We start from the raw sequence: 16,188 nt of genomic DNA, 5'->3' as shown, positions 1-16,188 counted from the left end.
AGAAAGATTATTAGAAAGATCTAGGCCAAGACAGAAGGATTATAAATTTATATTTCTTGATTAATGTGCGTAGGTATTTAGTGGTAGTTTAGAACATACGTACCTACACTGAAAGTAATTAATACAAACATTTATCCAGAAAAGCTCGTTACCGAAGTGTTAGGAAAGGAAGAACAAAGAACATTGAGAAGAACCATAAAGCGCTTCTAAATGTGAAACTTGATTGTGTTTTATGATGTTTTGAGGAAAAATGGGTAGCTAAATCAGTGTTTGGAGGAATTTTTTTAAAAGTGAGATGTTACTGCTGCTGCTGCTGCTGCTGCTGCTGCTGATGATGATGATGATGATGATTATTATTATTATTATTATTATTATTATTATTATTATTATTATTATTATTATTATTATTATTATTATTATTATTATTATTATTATAGACGTACAAAAAATGTGTAAAATTAAAAACAAAATACAACAGCTACTCTTCCTTTTATGTTTCCGTCTTGTCAAATAATTTTGATGATATTTTGAACGCTAATGTATGGCCGGAAGGAGTACTTTTTACTGAATTCTATGGAAGACTCAGAGATAATATTATGTGTGTAAATACTGTTTAAACTAAATAGAAACATAATGAGCAATCAATTAGATAAGTCAATTATATTGTTTTATCAAAATGTAAATGGTTTAAATAGTAAAGAATCAGACTTTATTGACGAAGTTAATTGCACTGATTATGACTTAATATGCATATCTGAGAGTTGGTTTAAAAATGACAAAGTTCATTTTGAACAGCTTACTGAGCAATATAACGTTATACGTAAAGACAGAAACCTTCAACTGACAAATAAAAGTACAGGTGGAGGTTGTATTATGTTTGTAAATAAAAGATTAATGTATGACGTAGTACAGGTACCGTTTCCTAACCTAGATGTGATTATTATAAAATTATATATACCCAATAATCCCCCAATATTAATAGGTTTGCATTATCTTCCACCTAATTTGCCACCCAAAGAATTTGTAAATTATTGTGATTGGCTGAATAAGTTATTAATTGAAAAAAGTTTGAAAATGTTGCTTCTTGGGGATTTCAATTCTGCAGGTATTGATTGGCATAATGGAATCGTAAAAACTAAGCATTCTTATTTAAAAACAAAAGCTGAGAAGATGTTAGAGTTAGCGTCTATATTTAGCTTAAAGCAGTATAATCAACCATACGACTCTCAGTTGCCGTATAATATATTGGATCTTGTTCTAACTGATATTACCGAATGCTCAATATGGTTTGATGTGAGTCCATTAGTCAAGGTAGATAGGTTTCACCCACCTTTCGTATTCGAATGGCAGGTTGACGAAAAGTTAAATTTCTTAAATGCGGATACAGCTCAAGCTCAAGGTGAGTTATATGATTATATAAGAGCAGACTTTTATCAATTATACGAGGACATTAAAAATGAGATGAAAGTAGATAGGTTTTCAGGAAATGTAAATAACAGTACGGTATTATTGCAAGATTGTTTGGAAAATATATTGAAAGCAAATGTACCGAGAAAGCATATTATACAAAAGAAGAAATACAAAGCTCCTTGGATTACTAAAGAGTTAAAAGCATTAATTAATAAAAAAACAAAATATTTTGTAAAATTTAAGAAAACTGGTAATTTAGTCATTTATGAAAAATTTTCAGTTTTAAGAAAAAATGTTAAAAGAATGTACAATAAACTTAAAAAATATTATTTTGAGCAGTTGGAGAATAGTATTTGTACCAACAAAGTGTATTTTTGGAATAACTTCAAAAAGTCTCAAGACAAAAGTGTACCAAATAGGATTTTGTTCAATGGTACCACCATTACAGGGACAAAGCAAATTGCTGAAGTTTTTAAAGATGTATTTTACAATAATTTTAATTTAAAAGTTAATACCCTAGACTGTGCTGTAGTTAGTAATCTGAACAGCAATAATATAACGATTCCAGTAATATGTGAAAATGATGTCACTGAAGTAATAGGTAAACTTCGGCCATTAGCATCTTCAGGACCTGGGAGCTTTCCAAATTATATACTTAAAGCATGTTCGATAGAAATAGCTCCAGTCTTGTCAAAAATATACAATACCTCATTAAGAACAGGGTCATTCCCATCTAAATGGAAACATGTACATGTGGTACCGGTTTACAAGAATAATGACAAGTTAAATCCGAACAACTACAGGCCGATAACCTTATTGAACATATTTTCTAAAATTTTTGAAACCATCATTCACAAACACTTGTTTTTTAATGTAAAAAATATATTGCAAAAATCACAGCATGGCTTTTATAAAGGGAAATCAGTTGTAACCAATCTCTGTGAAATAACGGATTTTATCTACTATGCAATGAAAAGTAGATCACAAACTGATGTCATATACATTGACATTAGTAAAGCTTTTGATTCAGTTGACCATAGATTACTGTTAAAAAAACTGTCAAATACAGGTGTAACACCCTTGTACCTAAAATTTTTTGAAAGCTATTTGACTGGTAGAACATACCAAATTAAAATTGGAAATGTCATGTCAGATTCAGCCAGCATTAGTAACGGTGTTCCTCAAGGTTCTCCTCTGGGCCCATTACTTTTCTCTATTTTTATTAATGACTTACCAACAGTCTTAAATCATTCAAATGTTTTACTTTATGCTGATGACATTAAGCTTTTTAGTGTAGTAAATAATATTGAGGACAACGATAGGCTACAAGATGACTTAAATAGAATCATTATGTGGTGCAAGGATAACGGTATGAGTATCAATTGTCTGAAAACTAAGTGCATGACCTACAGTAACAAATCGCAATACTATGTAAGTCAATACGAAATACAAGGTACTGTAATACAGAAAGTTGACACAATAAAGGATTTAGGTGTAACATTTGACAGGTCACTACGCTTTGGTGATCATATACAAAATGTATGTAATGAAGCAAGAAAAATAATCGGTTACCTGTTTAATCAATGGCCTGCTTTCTGTCAATCAAATACATATGTACTCTTATATAAATTACTGGTAAGGTCGAAACTAGAATATGCATCAGTGACTTGGAACAGCCTAACAAAAACTCTCGTAAACAAACTCGAGATGGTGCAAAAGTGTTTTATTAGAATACTTTGTTTTAAGTTAGGACTTGACTATTATTCTAGCACGTATGAATATTGGATAACGTATTTTAATTTGGAACGACTGGCTGACAGGAGAAAATTGATTGAATCTGTATTTGTAGTAGAGTTACTTGACAACCAATATACCTCAGACTATATTTTTAAAAATGTTGATTTTAAAGTTCCAACATATGGTACAAGGGCAAAAATTTTATTGCAACCGCATAATAGAAAACATATTTTAATCTCTAGGATTTTAGAAAGCTATAATGAATGCATATCTTAAAATATGACTTTAATTTAGAATTTTAAATATAACTTAATAGTTTTTATTTTTATTTTTATTTTTTTTACTTTTAATTTTTGACACTTCTTTGTTTTAATAATTGACGTACACTACACTGTCAATGTTTTTATTATTAATAATTTATGATATAGATGTAAACATAATTTTATCACTAGTACTATATATTCATTGCTAAAATAATGTAGAATAAGACAAAGTGCTGTATTTTTGCTGTATTTTAGCTGTTCTCAGCACGTAAAATAAAGTTTATTATTATTATTATTATTATTATTATTCTAGATTTTGACAGAACATATAAGTCAGCAAATCTTGTATACAAGGCATCCGGAACCAGAGTCGCACTTCAGACTGGAAAATCCAAGTAAGTCAGAGTTTTTCTGTATTACTGTTATTTTTTTTTTTTTTTTTTTTTTTTACAGAAATTCCACTAATATTAATGAAAAAAATTAGTAGTGTTCAGTTATTTAATGTTTACTGTTATTATATTAAATGTTATACTACAGAGATTTGTTATTCATTTATTGCAATTATCTAAAATTGTAAATGATCTAAGTACATGCGAAAACATCCTCATCTTTGATGGCATACAAACCATAAAACTAACTTTTATACTCATTCATTTTACTGAACTAGACCACTTGGATGCGAAGTAGCCGAAGTCCATAAAGTTTAAAAATGGACGAACGCCTTTTTCCACTTTTATGCAATGGATACCCATTTGTCTGCTAAGTGCTTCATTATAAGTTTTTAAACTCTAAACTGCAGAATTATGCTTTTGGGTTGCCAACATAAAAAATATGAATTGTACACGAGATAATTGATTTTCAGATTTCTCTTCTGCAAAATTTCAATTTTGAATTAAGTCTACTTGGTATCCAAGCGGCACAACTGTTAGCATTAACATTTATTTAATAGTAAAAACGTGAATTTTGTATTTATTAAAGTGAGTTCTTTCTTAACTCAAAAAATTAATAAACAATAAATTATATTATAGATATTAATGAAAGAGGAATAACCGATTTTTTAACACACCAGATCCTCAGTAGATGTAAATTCAATAACGCACAAAGAGGGAAAAAGTGACTGACGGAACCGAGACCTCCGGCATACCATGTCGATGCGTTAACCACTACACCATCCAGTCTGCTTTTCAGAGCAGCCACTCACTCTCTCACTCTTGAAGTCGGTGCTCTTCACTCGGACTACGTGGGTTGTACCATAGAATCAATCACTGCTATGCTTGGACAATCCCTATGTCAATATATTGAGCACCTATGACGGTTGTAATTTCTCGTATGGTCCAAGTAGAAAGACCCGACCTCGAAAGTGAGAGAGTGAATGGCTGTTCTGGGAAGCGGACTGGGTGGCATAATGATTAACGCCTCGGCACGGTATGCCGGAGGTCCGTGGTTCGAGTCCCATTCCAACCAGTCACTTTTTAACGCTGTATGCGTTATAAAATGTACATTACTTTTATATAAAATTATATTTTTCACTATTTCCTCAGTTATGAACAAGTGTGTGACGTTTAATAGGATAAAGGTTCTGTCGACGATAAGGGGCGTGTAAATAAAATTAAATTCATATTTAAGTTTTATTTAATTGCCTTCTTATATTTAGAATTAATTTCTTCGGATTTTTTATCCTGTCGTAAGTTGACGCTAGTTGTGTAGCATAATAATAAATTGATAACAAAAATACTGAGTAATAAATATTGTGTCAAAGACACTTTATTGGAGTGCGAAGCCCAAAATTAATATTGTTTTTGGATTTATTTTTAAAATTGTGTATAAATAATCACGAGTGTTCATAGGGCTTCGCTTAAACTATTCAAGTTGAGAAAAGAAAAGGGATACTAAAATAATTGACAAGGTTGTAGAAAACGAAGAAATAATAACGATAATGATGTGTTTGTTGAGCAGAAATTCTGGTTTCGTTAACGAACTGTGTTGATAGCACTTATAACAAAGCGGTATAGTTCGAATATCAATCCCTGGTTTAATTTCTCCTCTATATTTATTTCTTATGTATCATAGAAATCCATTATCAATATTAGATTTATCAAAAATACATTTATCATATCCTAACATACGATAACTTGAATTTGATATATCTTCCATAACTGCGAAGTACTCTTATCAACAATATTTTGTTTTCTTTTGATTACCCTGTTCGCTAACACTACATAGCAAGTCATTATTGGCCAACTAATAACAAGCATTATTTAAATATTTTCTCTGAACACCATTTCATAACAACATTAATTTATATTTTTTATTATATGTAGGTATGTTATATATATTTTCCCTCATTTTTCCAGTGATCCTGAAAGTTGTAGCAACTCTTATTCGGCAGTCAAAACAAACAGAACATCTGCTGGAAGTGAAAAAACTATTTTTGTCTGACATGACCTTATTGTGCAATAACAATAGAGAAAATAGAAGAACAGTTCTTCAAATGTCCGTTTGGCAGGTAGGTGTGGCTTAATAACATGTCTTAAATTGTAAGGTAGTATATTTTCCTTTTTATATATAGACTGACACAAAAGTCAGTTAACCCCCCCCCCCCCCGAATTGTATTTGTATTATGACATAATTAAAGTGGAAACTGGAAGAAGGACGAAGAGAGCCGAATGTGGCCCAGGAGTTTGAGATTGCCCACAGCATTGTTTCACCTGCATAGGGAGCGTTCCGATCTACAGGAAACGGTTTGTGAAGAATGGTGGTCAATCATGCTCTACTACAGCAGTGAACGACCGCTACATTGTGCAACAGGCAAGAAGGGACCGACATGAAACAGCGAGTGCAGTTGCAAATACAGTTAACAGAACTGTAAAGCGCCCAATCCCACACTACACAAAAGCACGTCTACTACATCTGAGTAGTCTGTTTGCCCGACGGCCTTAACGTTGGCCGTTGACACCTGCACATCGACAGTAGCGTTTGCAGTAGTGCCAAGAACATTGGGACTGGATCGAAGATGAGTAAGGTCGCGTTCTCTTTTCAGTTGACAGCAGATTCAGTCAGAATATTTCTGGATCTATACTCATTTAGTGAGATGCGGGAACATGCACTGAACCCAGTAACAATGTCGAGCATGATCGTTCAGCTAGTCTAGGTGTTCTTGTGTGGGGAAGCATAATGTTGCATAAACATACCGACCTCTAAATTTTTGAACGCGGTACACTCACTGTTCAATGCTACTGTACTCCTACCCTACATATGTCTTTTCAGAGGTCAGTAGGTCCAGACTTCATCTTTATGGATGATAATGCACGACCACATCAAATTGCGTAGATGGCGGAGCTATTGGAACGAGACTGGCCTTGGCCTACGCGTACCCCAGAATGGAATTCCATCGAGCATATATAGCATGCTACAGGGAGAAGTCTTGCAATACGTTCAGATGCACCAAAAAACATCCAGTAGTTATCAACAGCGCCAGTGGAGGAATGAAACTCCATACCACAACAACTTAAACAGTTTCCCGCTTACATATATTCTTTTATCCGCGAATATACGAGACAACTTAAGGAAAAATCTATTTTAATATATTTTTTATGGTTCTGTATGTTGGTGAACATTGATAAGAAACTAATTCCCTTCAGTCATCGTAGCCAACAGAATAAAGCATATTTTCATTCCAATTTTATTTTCATTGGCCAAGACGGATAGTCACCAATGGACAATATTGTTAATCGCAATTTATTTGAACTAAAACATTCTTATAACCACCGGCGCCGATTTCTCTGTAAATTTGAGGGGGCCCATTCAGATGCAGAAAGCATATATGAGGATTTCAAGACAAATTGCATTGAAATTATGCCAAATATTGTAAATTTACAAATACAATGCGGGGGCTCACATGAGCTTTGTGGAGGCCCGGGCCCCCTCGCCCCCCCAGGATCAGCGCCCTTACTTATAACTACGGTGTTTATGAATATTCATTGTTTTTTGGACATTCTTATGTAGTGAGTTAGCAACATTCTACATACTCGAGAAACTATAATCAGCACTCGCCTCATGAAACGTAGTTCTCTGAAAAGATCATCGACGTTGCTGGAACTGAATATATTTACTTAGAGCATGGTTTCCATATGCTTTATATATTCAGTTGCATTTTCACACCTTGAGTATTTACAGAAACTACTGTCAACCCTTTGGGAATTTCCCAGTGGAAGAATAATACATCAGCCGCCCTAATAAACCACTCTCTTAACAAACAGTGCGTGTCCACATCCGAAGAATCATTCTCATTTGGTTGGATTTTACTATTTCATAGCTACTAAGTGCACGCTGAAATCTTCTTACAGGAGTCACATCGACATTTTTCTTTTGTCTGTCAGATATTAACATGAAGTTAAGGGGAGTACATAACCCCTTTTCCGGTATAGTACTTTATTTAACGAAATTTTGAGAACAGAAAGCATCAAAAACATCCGAATTGAAGACTCAAGTTATGTTGATGATACTATTGGGAATAAGGTTATAATGCTACGGACACGTAATGTTATGGAAGAATGGCACATACCTATATATTGAATATGCGTTGCTAGGTTTGATTCTGTGCAAACAAATCATGTTGGATTGCAATTGGATCAAGATGAATTATGTCTCAAGGAATCTCTTATGTTCTCTCATATAGTGGAGTCTTTTTCTCTTATTATGTTAATATGATTATATGAGGATTAGTTGGAGCACGATTAGGAACAGATATTCTATTCTGCAATTCGGAAGCACCGAGAGTAATAAATGTACCTTGAGTAAATAGTGTGTTTATGTTTGATTTTGTACAAATGCTTAAGCCTATTTCAAAGCGAAGGAACGTACTCTTATGAATGTTGAGGGTACTCACTTTTGAAAATAAGTTAAGAATAATTGTGGCACAGTTGCAGTTTACACGTTCGTCCACTGTCTCATTCTCTTCTACATATACATAAATATTCTAACATTGGCTCAGATTGAATTTATTTTGAAACTTTACAGATACATTTGTATATTTGGCCCCATGGGGTATACACGGTTAATGAATTTCTGAAGTGAACATAGTTCAATCTCATATTATGATAATCATGGAAGAAAAATGGATAAAAAGACTCTATATAGACTTGTAATCAAGAAAGATGATGGTCAGTTTTGGTAGGATGTATCAATGTATACAGAAAGCCGACACACAAATTTATACTTTAAAGCTGGATTGATATGCACCAAAAACAGAAAAATGTAATTCCAAACACTTTTCTTCGTAAATTTAGAATATTTCTTCGAACAGAACTTAGAAGAAATATCAAAGTTCAGATTTTAAAAGAAGCAAAGGAGTTATAAATAATGCGTTAATGAAATAACAGAAAGCAATTATGAGCTCCTTGTGTACCTTTAATATTCACTTAAATTATATTTTATTATTTGATTAATGTAATTCAAATAATAATTTTATCAGTCGTTTCTAAATATAAACTAATTTGTGTTTTCAGGAATGGTTGATAGCCATGGCGTATATCCATCCTAAAAATTGTGAAGAGCAAAAAATCTCTGACATGGTGTACTCTTTGTTTCGGATGTTACTTCACCACGCAATTAAACATGAATATGGTGGCTGGAGAGTGTGGGTTGATACGTTGGCAATTGTCCACTCAAAGGTAAGTGGGGATATAAGAAAAATATTGACTTCATTTTTTATTTTCAGATCATGTGTATAGTAATATTTTCAAGCACCAGGGTTTGAACCCACCTTCTTGTGGTGATGAAACTTTATGCTAAGCAAAGAAATACAACTCAAAAGCTATAATTAGAAGTGCGTTTACTCCTACTACACTTATCGAGGTGCAAAACTTAATACAAACATTTTAAGTTCACCTCCTTACGACACGCATTAGGCTGAGAAAAATACTCCATGCTAAAGATAAAACTAAAGAGATAATTTTAAACTAAGTATTTAGCATTTGGCAAAGTTACAATCAACACACCACAAACATAAAGCATATATCGCTCTTTTAGAGCTCCAAGCAAGCTAAAGGAGTGGAGGTGACTAACCAAAGACTGATTGTAGTTGCTGTGCTCCTTCTGATGTTATAGGTGCTCCAGTGTGGCGGTGACGCGGGTGGTTCTTCGTCGTCACATGACCAGTGGTGTCGCTTGTGTCCTTGTCGTCCGCCACTGTAGTAATTCGTACTATAGTGCTGCCAAAATGTCTTGAGCCGTGGCAAAATTGCGAATTAAAGCTCACACCTTCGACACACCCATGCGTTGAGCCAATAAGGGTTCAGCTGTTGCTAAGCGAGAGAGCTTTAGCGAAAGGGAGTGGAATTCCTTCAGCCGGTAACAGCGCCTGGAACGGAAGACTAGGTGTAAAGTCAATGTGGTATATCTTTAGGATGCACATGATTTATGTTTATAAATATGAGCACGTGTTGGTTGTTAGTAAACAGAACCATGTGCGGGATATTGCAATAGCGGCACACAGGTATTAACCATGGGAAAGATCGCAACTAAACCTACAATATTATATAAACACTTCCTTTTAATAGGTTGGGGGCGCGGTGGCTCAGTGGTGGAGCGTTCACCTCCGGTGCTTGGGGTCCCTGGTTCGATCCTAGCTCGCGCCGTGTGGACTCTGTGGTGGACTAACACCGTGCTCGTGGGTTTTCTCGGGATTCTCCCGTTCACTCATTTCTCATCATCACCGTCTCCTTTAGCCTAACCGGCATAATCGTGGGACGTAAAACTTAAAGATTTCATTTCATTTTTTCCTTTTAATAGGAGTATTAATCATATATACAGTGAGAGTTTTTTAAACTTTTAATTACTTATATGATTTCCATTAGACAAATGAATCATTATGCCGTTTATAGCAATTTGATATTTCAAACCGTTGCGGAAATATGATAAACATTGGTAAAATTTGCAATACTGCTTAAAATTGTGTAATTCCGAGAACTTGTTATAATTACAATTATGTACCAAAAGCTATTGCTGTAATTTGCTGTAATATTACAAAAACAAAGAAAAACGACAATAATTATACAGAATTTCCATAAATATGTTATTTTAAACAGTGCTTCAAACTTTACCAATGTTTATCATATTTTCGGAACGGTTTGAGATATAAAATTGATGTAAACGGCAAAATGATTTGTTCGTTTATTGGAAACCAAATAAATATCTAGATATGATACTTATGTCATCACTTTTTTTTTTTTTTTTTTTTTTTTTTTTTTTTTTTTTAATAAAGCCTTTCGAAAAAAGTGAAATTTTCAGCATCCGTAACTTCGTTCCTATTTATTCCACATGCGTTTCATGATGATCACGGTATCCAACACTAAGGTACTTCAGATGTGCGTTGCTCCGTATGTCTCAGTTTTACTGCTACCGTTGTAGAGGCGTCCAAAATTTGGATATTTGTGATTCTGTAGCGTCCTTAGTTTGCAACACTGAATAATAAATGGGATGTAAGTTTTCGTTTAACATATAGATTTGAAATATAATAATTGACGCATCATCATTTGAAAATATAATTTTGTGTTGTGTTTGCAACACTGTTCCCCTGTTAGTACTGCGGAGTATGTCAAACAATTTCTCCCTATGGATGTTTGCTTCGTATAAAATTTCAACACTTTTTATCCGTTAGTTGAGAAGGTACACAGTTGTCTCTAGTTTGAAAACTCACCCTGTAAATACGGTTTTGTGAGGACAAAGATATGAATATGCAATTTGTAATATAATCACATCACTGCAATAAAATACGCAATTTTATATCGTAATGAAGAAAGTGACAAGGACTTTATGGATTGGCTGAATCAAGAACTGTATTTTTGGGCATTGCATCTATGGCCCTTTAAACTCGTCATATATAAGGAATGACGTCCCCTTCGATCACAATACCCAGGAAAGTGAAGAAGGAAGAAAGGAATGGGAAAGGAAGAAAACGGCCCGGGACCTTTATGTAAGGTACCATCCCGACGTTTGCCTAATGTGAGTGAGGAAAACCAGCAAAATCCTGGTGGCTGGCCTGAAAAGGCTTTTACACGTTTCCGACTGAGTGTCTCTACCGAGAATTAAACCCGAGACCGCTCACACCAATTGCGAGAGCGTTAGCAACTACGCTACTACGTGTGACCACATGAATTGGTTGAGATGAAAAAATTGACAAGTGGGTGGGACTAAATGAGCAATGTGGTTTAAGTCAAAATTACTTTCCCACGGAATTGATGAGATAACTAAGCAAAAATTAAAATAAATGTTCAAAGGAGTTAAGAATATGTCGTAATTGCTGCTCACTTTCTGGGATTGTTCGTGAAGAAAGTATGAAAAAATATCCATAAGAACGAGCATCACATGTGATTATTTCACATATTTGTATATTTTCTTCTTCAGCAATTTGGTCACTATATTCACTGAATAATGGTTTGAAAGGACTCTAAAAATAGCTGATTATGAAAATTTAAAAACATTGAAGGGTTAACGGAAATCTATTCTTAAGTATCATGCACAAGTGAATTCGATAAGCCTCCCTATTTTAACTATTTTAAATGTAAAATACGCTTTCAGTCTTACTTCTCCGGAATAGAAGTACTATAAGAGCTCTGAATAATAAAATCAAGCGACAAATTAGGTTAATAGCATGGAGTATTAGGAGCTTAAGAAGATATGAGCATAAGGTAAAGATGGATCTTCGCAATTTTGTAAAAACACTAAATAATCCTGACTAAATAAATTCACCATGAGGTAGGGACACACTGCCAAGGCTTTCGTTTATTCTGAAATCAAGTTTGAGCTTTATATTTAAGATATAGTCTCATTAGCAGTCTTGGATTGTTTATTACTTGCCGTTTATGTATTACCTGGTTAACTTGTTCTGTTGATTTCCCAAGATGTATTTCTTTATTTTGTATTAATCTCCTTAAACCAGAGATAATTCACTAAATGTTTCGTGTAGAAGGATTAAGACACTCCATTACTGCGAAATTAAAATACCGCTAATTTTACAGTAGTTATGTGATATCTTAAAGTAGATAAAAGATAATCGAAATGGGAACAAGAGCACGCTAGACAATATTATTGTGCATAAGGTACCGTTATCACGAGTCACCTAGCAGTTTTCCGTTTGCAGCCATTTAGAAACGCGAAAATAAATGCCAAGTTTCTAAATGGCTGGAAATCGAAAGCAGATAAGTGAGTCGTAATTACTGTAAGCACAATTATTGTAAAATTAGAGGTATTTTAATTTCGCCGTAATGGGGCCTCTTAAGTCTATTGTCTGTATCGTGCCTTAAAATAAAGCGTAAATCAGAAAATAGTCAAGAAGAAATTAATCAGTATTTTCCGTGACTGGATTACTATCGGAAGTAGCTATAATTTAAACAATATAAATACTGGAATACTGGCTTAAAATTGAAGCCAAACTGTGACAAAACTGTATAATTTTCGTATTTCAGGTATTTATTTCTGTAATTATTATCCTTTATACATGTCAGCATGTTATGCAACAATACAGTCTTATTCGTTGTATTTTTAGACTTGAATCCATTCTTCATGTAGAAATGCTTTTTGAATTTGATTCTATTTATTGAAGTTGTTTTGTTTTCCGTAGGTTTCATACGAAGAATTCAAACTTCAGTTTGCTCAAATGTACGAGCACTATGAGCGTCATCGTTCAGACAACATCACAGACCCAGCTGTACGGCAGCAGCGTCCAATTAGCACAATATCTGGTTGGGATCAACCAGCAAATGGTTACCAGATAAGGCCTCCCCATGTTTATCAAGCTGTGAGTCATCGACGAGAGGACACTTTGCAAGGTGAAGTGAGACGCGGAAATGTTGATAAGTCAAATAATGATGTGCTTGTTAGGCGAAGCAGTGAAAGTCATTTAAGTGATGTCCGTGTGCAATATGAAGACCAAAACAGTGTTGGTGATGCTAAGAGTTCAGTGGAGTTGTGTTCTGATGAAAGGGACGGTGACGCAGCCTCCGTTGACTCAAGTACTTCAAATTTATATAGTGAAGTGTGCAAAGTGCATACTGATAGAACTCCAGTAAGAACTGAGGAAGTAGAACGTTTATCATGTGCGTCAGATACCGAAATAAGAGATAGTGATGTTAAAAGTGATGACAAAGCTCAACAAATGCCAAATTTAGGGGACCAAACTGTTGAAACTGTGACGGAAGTTGTTTCATCACAGAGTGATCAAGAGCAGAAATCGGTTGTGCGAAACAGTGATCTCCCGGTGATTGATGCCAGTAATAAAGAACTCGACACTCAAGAAGATACAAAAACGGAAGCGTCTAGTGAAGATAAGGAATGCAAACAAGAGGCTGACTTGCCTTCTACAACTGAGGGCCAGTTTCACTCTGTTAAGAAAGATGTTGGTGAGGTAGAAGAGGAACTAGATAAGGAAAACACGAAACAGGATTCCTGCGGTGATCAGTCGCCTCAAGAAGAAACGAGTGTGACCCAGAAAGATGACAAAACGAGTACTGATCAGAGTCATTCACAGATTGAATCCGGTGACGTTTCAGAAGCTGTCAAAGAATCTGAAGCAGTTCCAGATTCAGTATTGCCTGTAGCTGCTAATGCAGAAATTCAATCTGAAAAAGTTGAACAAAGTCATGAAGCAACTGTTAGCAGTTCAGATGACACGAAAGATGAAGCTGATTTAGTTGTAGAAGATGAAAGCAAGGTTGCTCCATCAACTTCAGAAGAACAAAGCCAAGAAGATCCTGAAAATCAAATTGAACTAAAAGATACTTCAAAAGAAGGTGAGCAAACTGAAGATACTTGTACAAAGAAAGATGATAAATTGGAATCAAAAGAAACCGATAGTAAAGAGGATGCAAATCAAAAATGTGATGAAAGTGAAGAGAAAGAAATTGGAATGATTGAAAAGGAAGTTACTGACCTAGAAGGAAAAGACTCGCCATTATCTGACACAGCACAAGATGATAAGAAAGATTTGGATCAAACTTATGAAATCATGGTTGAACAACAAAGTGTAAAATCTGTCAATGACAATGAATTGCAAGCTGCGTCTCCAGAAAGCTGCATTAGTGATTCTGGTTTGGACAAAGAGATTCCTGACAGTGACACTTCCGAAGAAGCGTATGCCACACCAACAAGTGGTCTCGAAATGAGTCCTGAGAATAAGGATAACAGACCGAGTGTTGAGAGATTATTGTTAGGCAAGCGAACGATTTCTTCTAGTTTGTCTGACGACACTAAAGATATTCGTACGGAAAGTCCATCCTCAGTTGCGGAAGAAACTCCTGCGACAGATGAAGGAGACGCCAATTCTATTTGCTCAATCAAAAGTACTGCTGCTGGTCCTGCAAGTGATGAAACAACTTCTCAAGGTCCACTTGAACCTCTGCATTCGGAGACAAGTTGTAGTTCTATGCAAAAGTGTGATGAAGACCTCAATTCTCAAAGTGTTACCTCTGATAAAAGTAATAGTGTGGACAATGAGAATATTATTAGTAATGTTCAGGTTAGTGATGTAACAACCTCAACTAGCATTGTGACAGTGTCTGAAAATAGTGTAACAGATGCGGAAACTGAATCAAAATTTGCAGGTGAATGTGAAAGAAACATTGATGCGGAACCTAGTGCAGCGCCATCAGAAACAGTTCTTAACACTTCAAGTGAGAACCATAGTAGTGCTAGTTTATCAGCTGTAAAAGTGCCAAATGACAGTGTCCATCCTTCATCATGTTGTGATAACGAACAGTCATCCAATGAAACGTGTGTGAGTCAAGAGGTGATAGAAAGTGACGAAGCCAAAAGTCCCCAATTGTGCTCAAAAGGTGATGAAACCAGTGGAGAATTGCCGTCAAGCCCTCAAGAGAAAGTAGATGATGTAGAACAAGTAGAGCCTCCAATTTTAAGAAGAAGTAACACTGTTGCAGTAACGTATAGCACGTCTGATGTCATCGCAGCTCGAAGACTGTCTCCTCAGAAACGTCCACGAAGCGCATCAACTTCTACTCAAGTAGATCCTGTTCACTTCGGTAAGTAATGATGCTTGGATTTGTCTGTCAATTTATATAGATCGGTTTGTTTGAGCACTCTCACTTTATTCTCTGTTTCAAAATAGAGCTGTGTTTTCGGCCTCGCTTTCATCAGTATACCCCGTCTCATAGTCTCAGTGATAAACCAATTTTAAATTCCCAAATAATCAAATTAAATCAATCTAGAGCCTTTCTGTTTCAAGAGTGCCCTTGGAAAATATGTGAAACATACTTCGGTCTTACTCCCCCCGCCCTCTTACGGAGGAAACCTTCCCTTTGCTTTATGGAAAGAAGTGAATGATCATGAATATATTGCCAATTTGTCATTCAGTCGTTTGGTCTTGGCGAGTGCAGATCATAGCATACTTAGAATTGCTAACAAGACATTGCACAGCGAAGCCCGTCAATGTGACAACCCCGTCCACTCCAGCTATTGAAGAATCTTGACCAAAGCAACTTGTTCCTTCTCTTTTGAGGGAGGTACGGGAAAACACATCGACAGCAGCACCAGCAGGATCACACTTGAAATGGTAAGGCTCTAGTGTACTTAATGAGTCACTGCAGGCATAGTGGCTCAGTGGTAGAGCTCTTACTTCTGGTGTAAGTGGTTCCTAGTTCAGTCCCAGTTATTTGAGTTTATGGTAGACAACATCGTATCCGTGGATTTTCTGTAGTTCTTCCGTTTCCTTCCACATTACTATTTCACCAAGTATTTCATGAACATCTACCTTCATTAATTATAT

General features: G+C 35.2%; 1 protein-coding gene across 8 annotated transcripts in view; it reads left to right on the top strand.

Annotated features, from left to right (window-relative positions):
• Positions 1-16,188, top strand: part of rg (A kinase anchor protein rugose) — a 1,617,632-nt gene that overhangs the window by 821,135 nt on the left and 780,309 nt on the right. For all 8 annotated transcript variants that reach the window (XM_081738911.1, XM_081738906.1, XM_081738912.1 and 5 more), the window contains exons 18-21: positions 3,724-3,805; positions 5,765-5,916; positions 8,918-9,082; positions 13,033-15,445. In XM_081738911.1, coding sequence (XP_081595037.1) covers positions 3,724-3,805; positions 5,765-5,916; positions 8,918-9,082; positions 13,033-15,445 — 2,812 coding nt within the window. The remainder of the gene's footprint in view (positions 1-3,723; positions 3,806-5,764; positions 5,917-8,917; positions 9,083-13,032; positions 15,446-16,188) is intronic.

This window comes from Thermobia domestica, chromosome 14 (assembly GCF_964235325.1).
Source record: "Thermobia domestica chromosome 14, izTheDome1.hap1.1, whole genome shotgun sequence".
Taxonomy (NCBI): domain Eukaryota; kingdom Metazoa; phylum Arthropoda; class Insecta; order Zygentoma; family Lepismatidae; genus Thermobia; species Thermobia domestica.
This window is presented reverse-complemented; position numbering and strand designations above follow the sequence as displayed.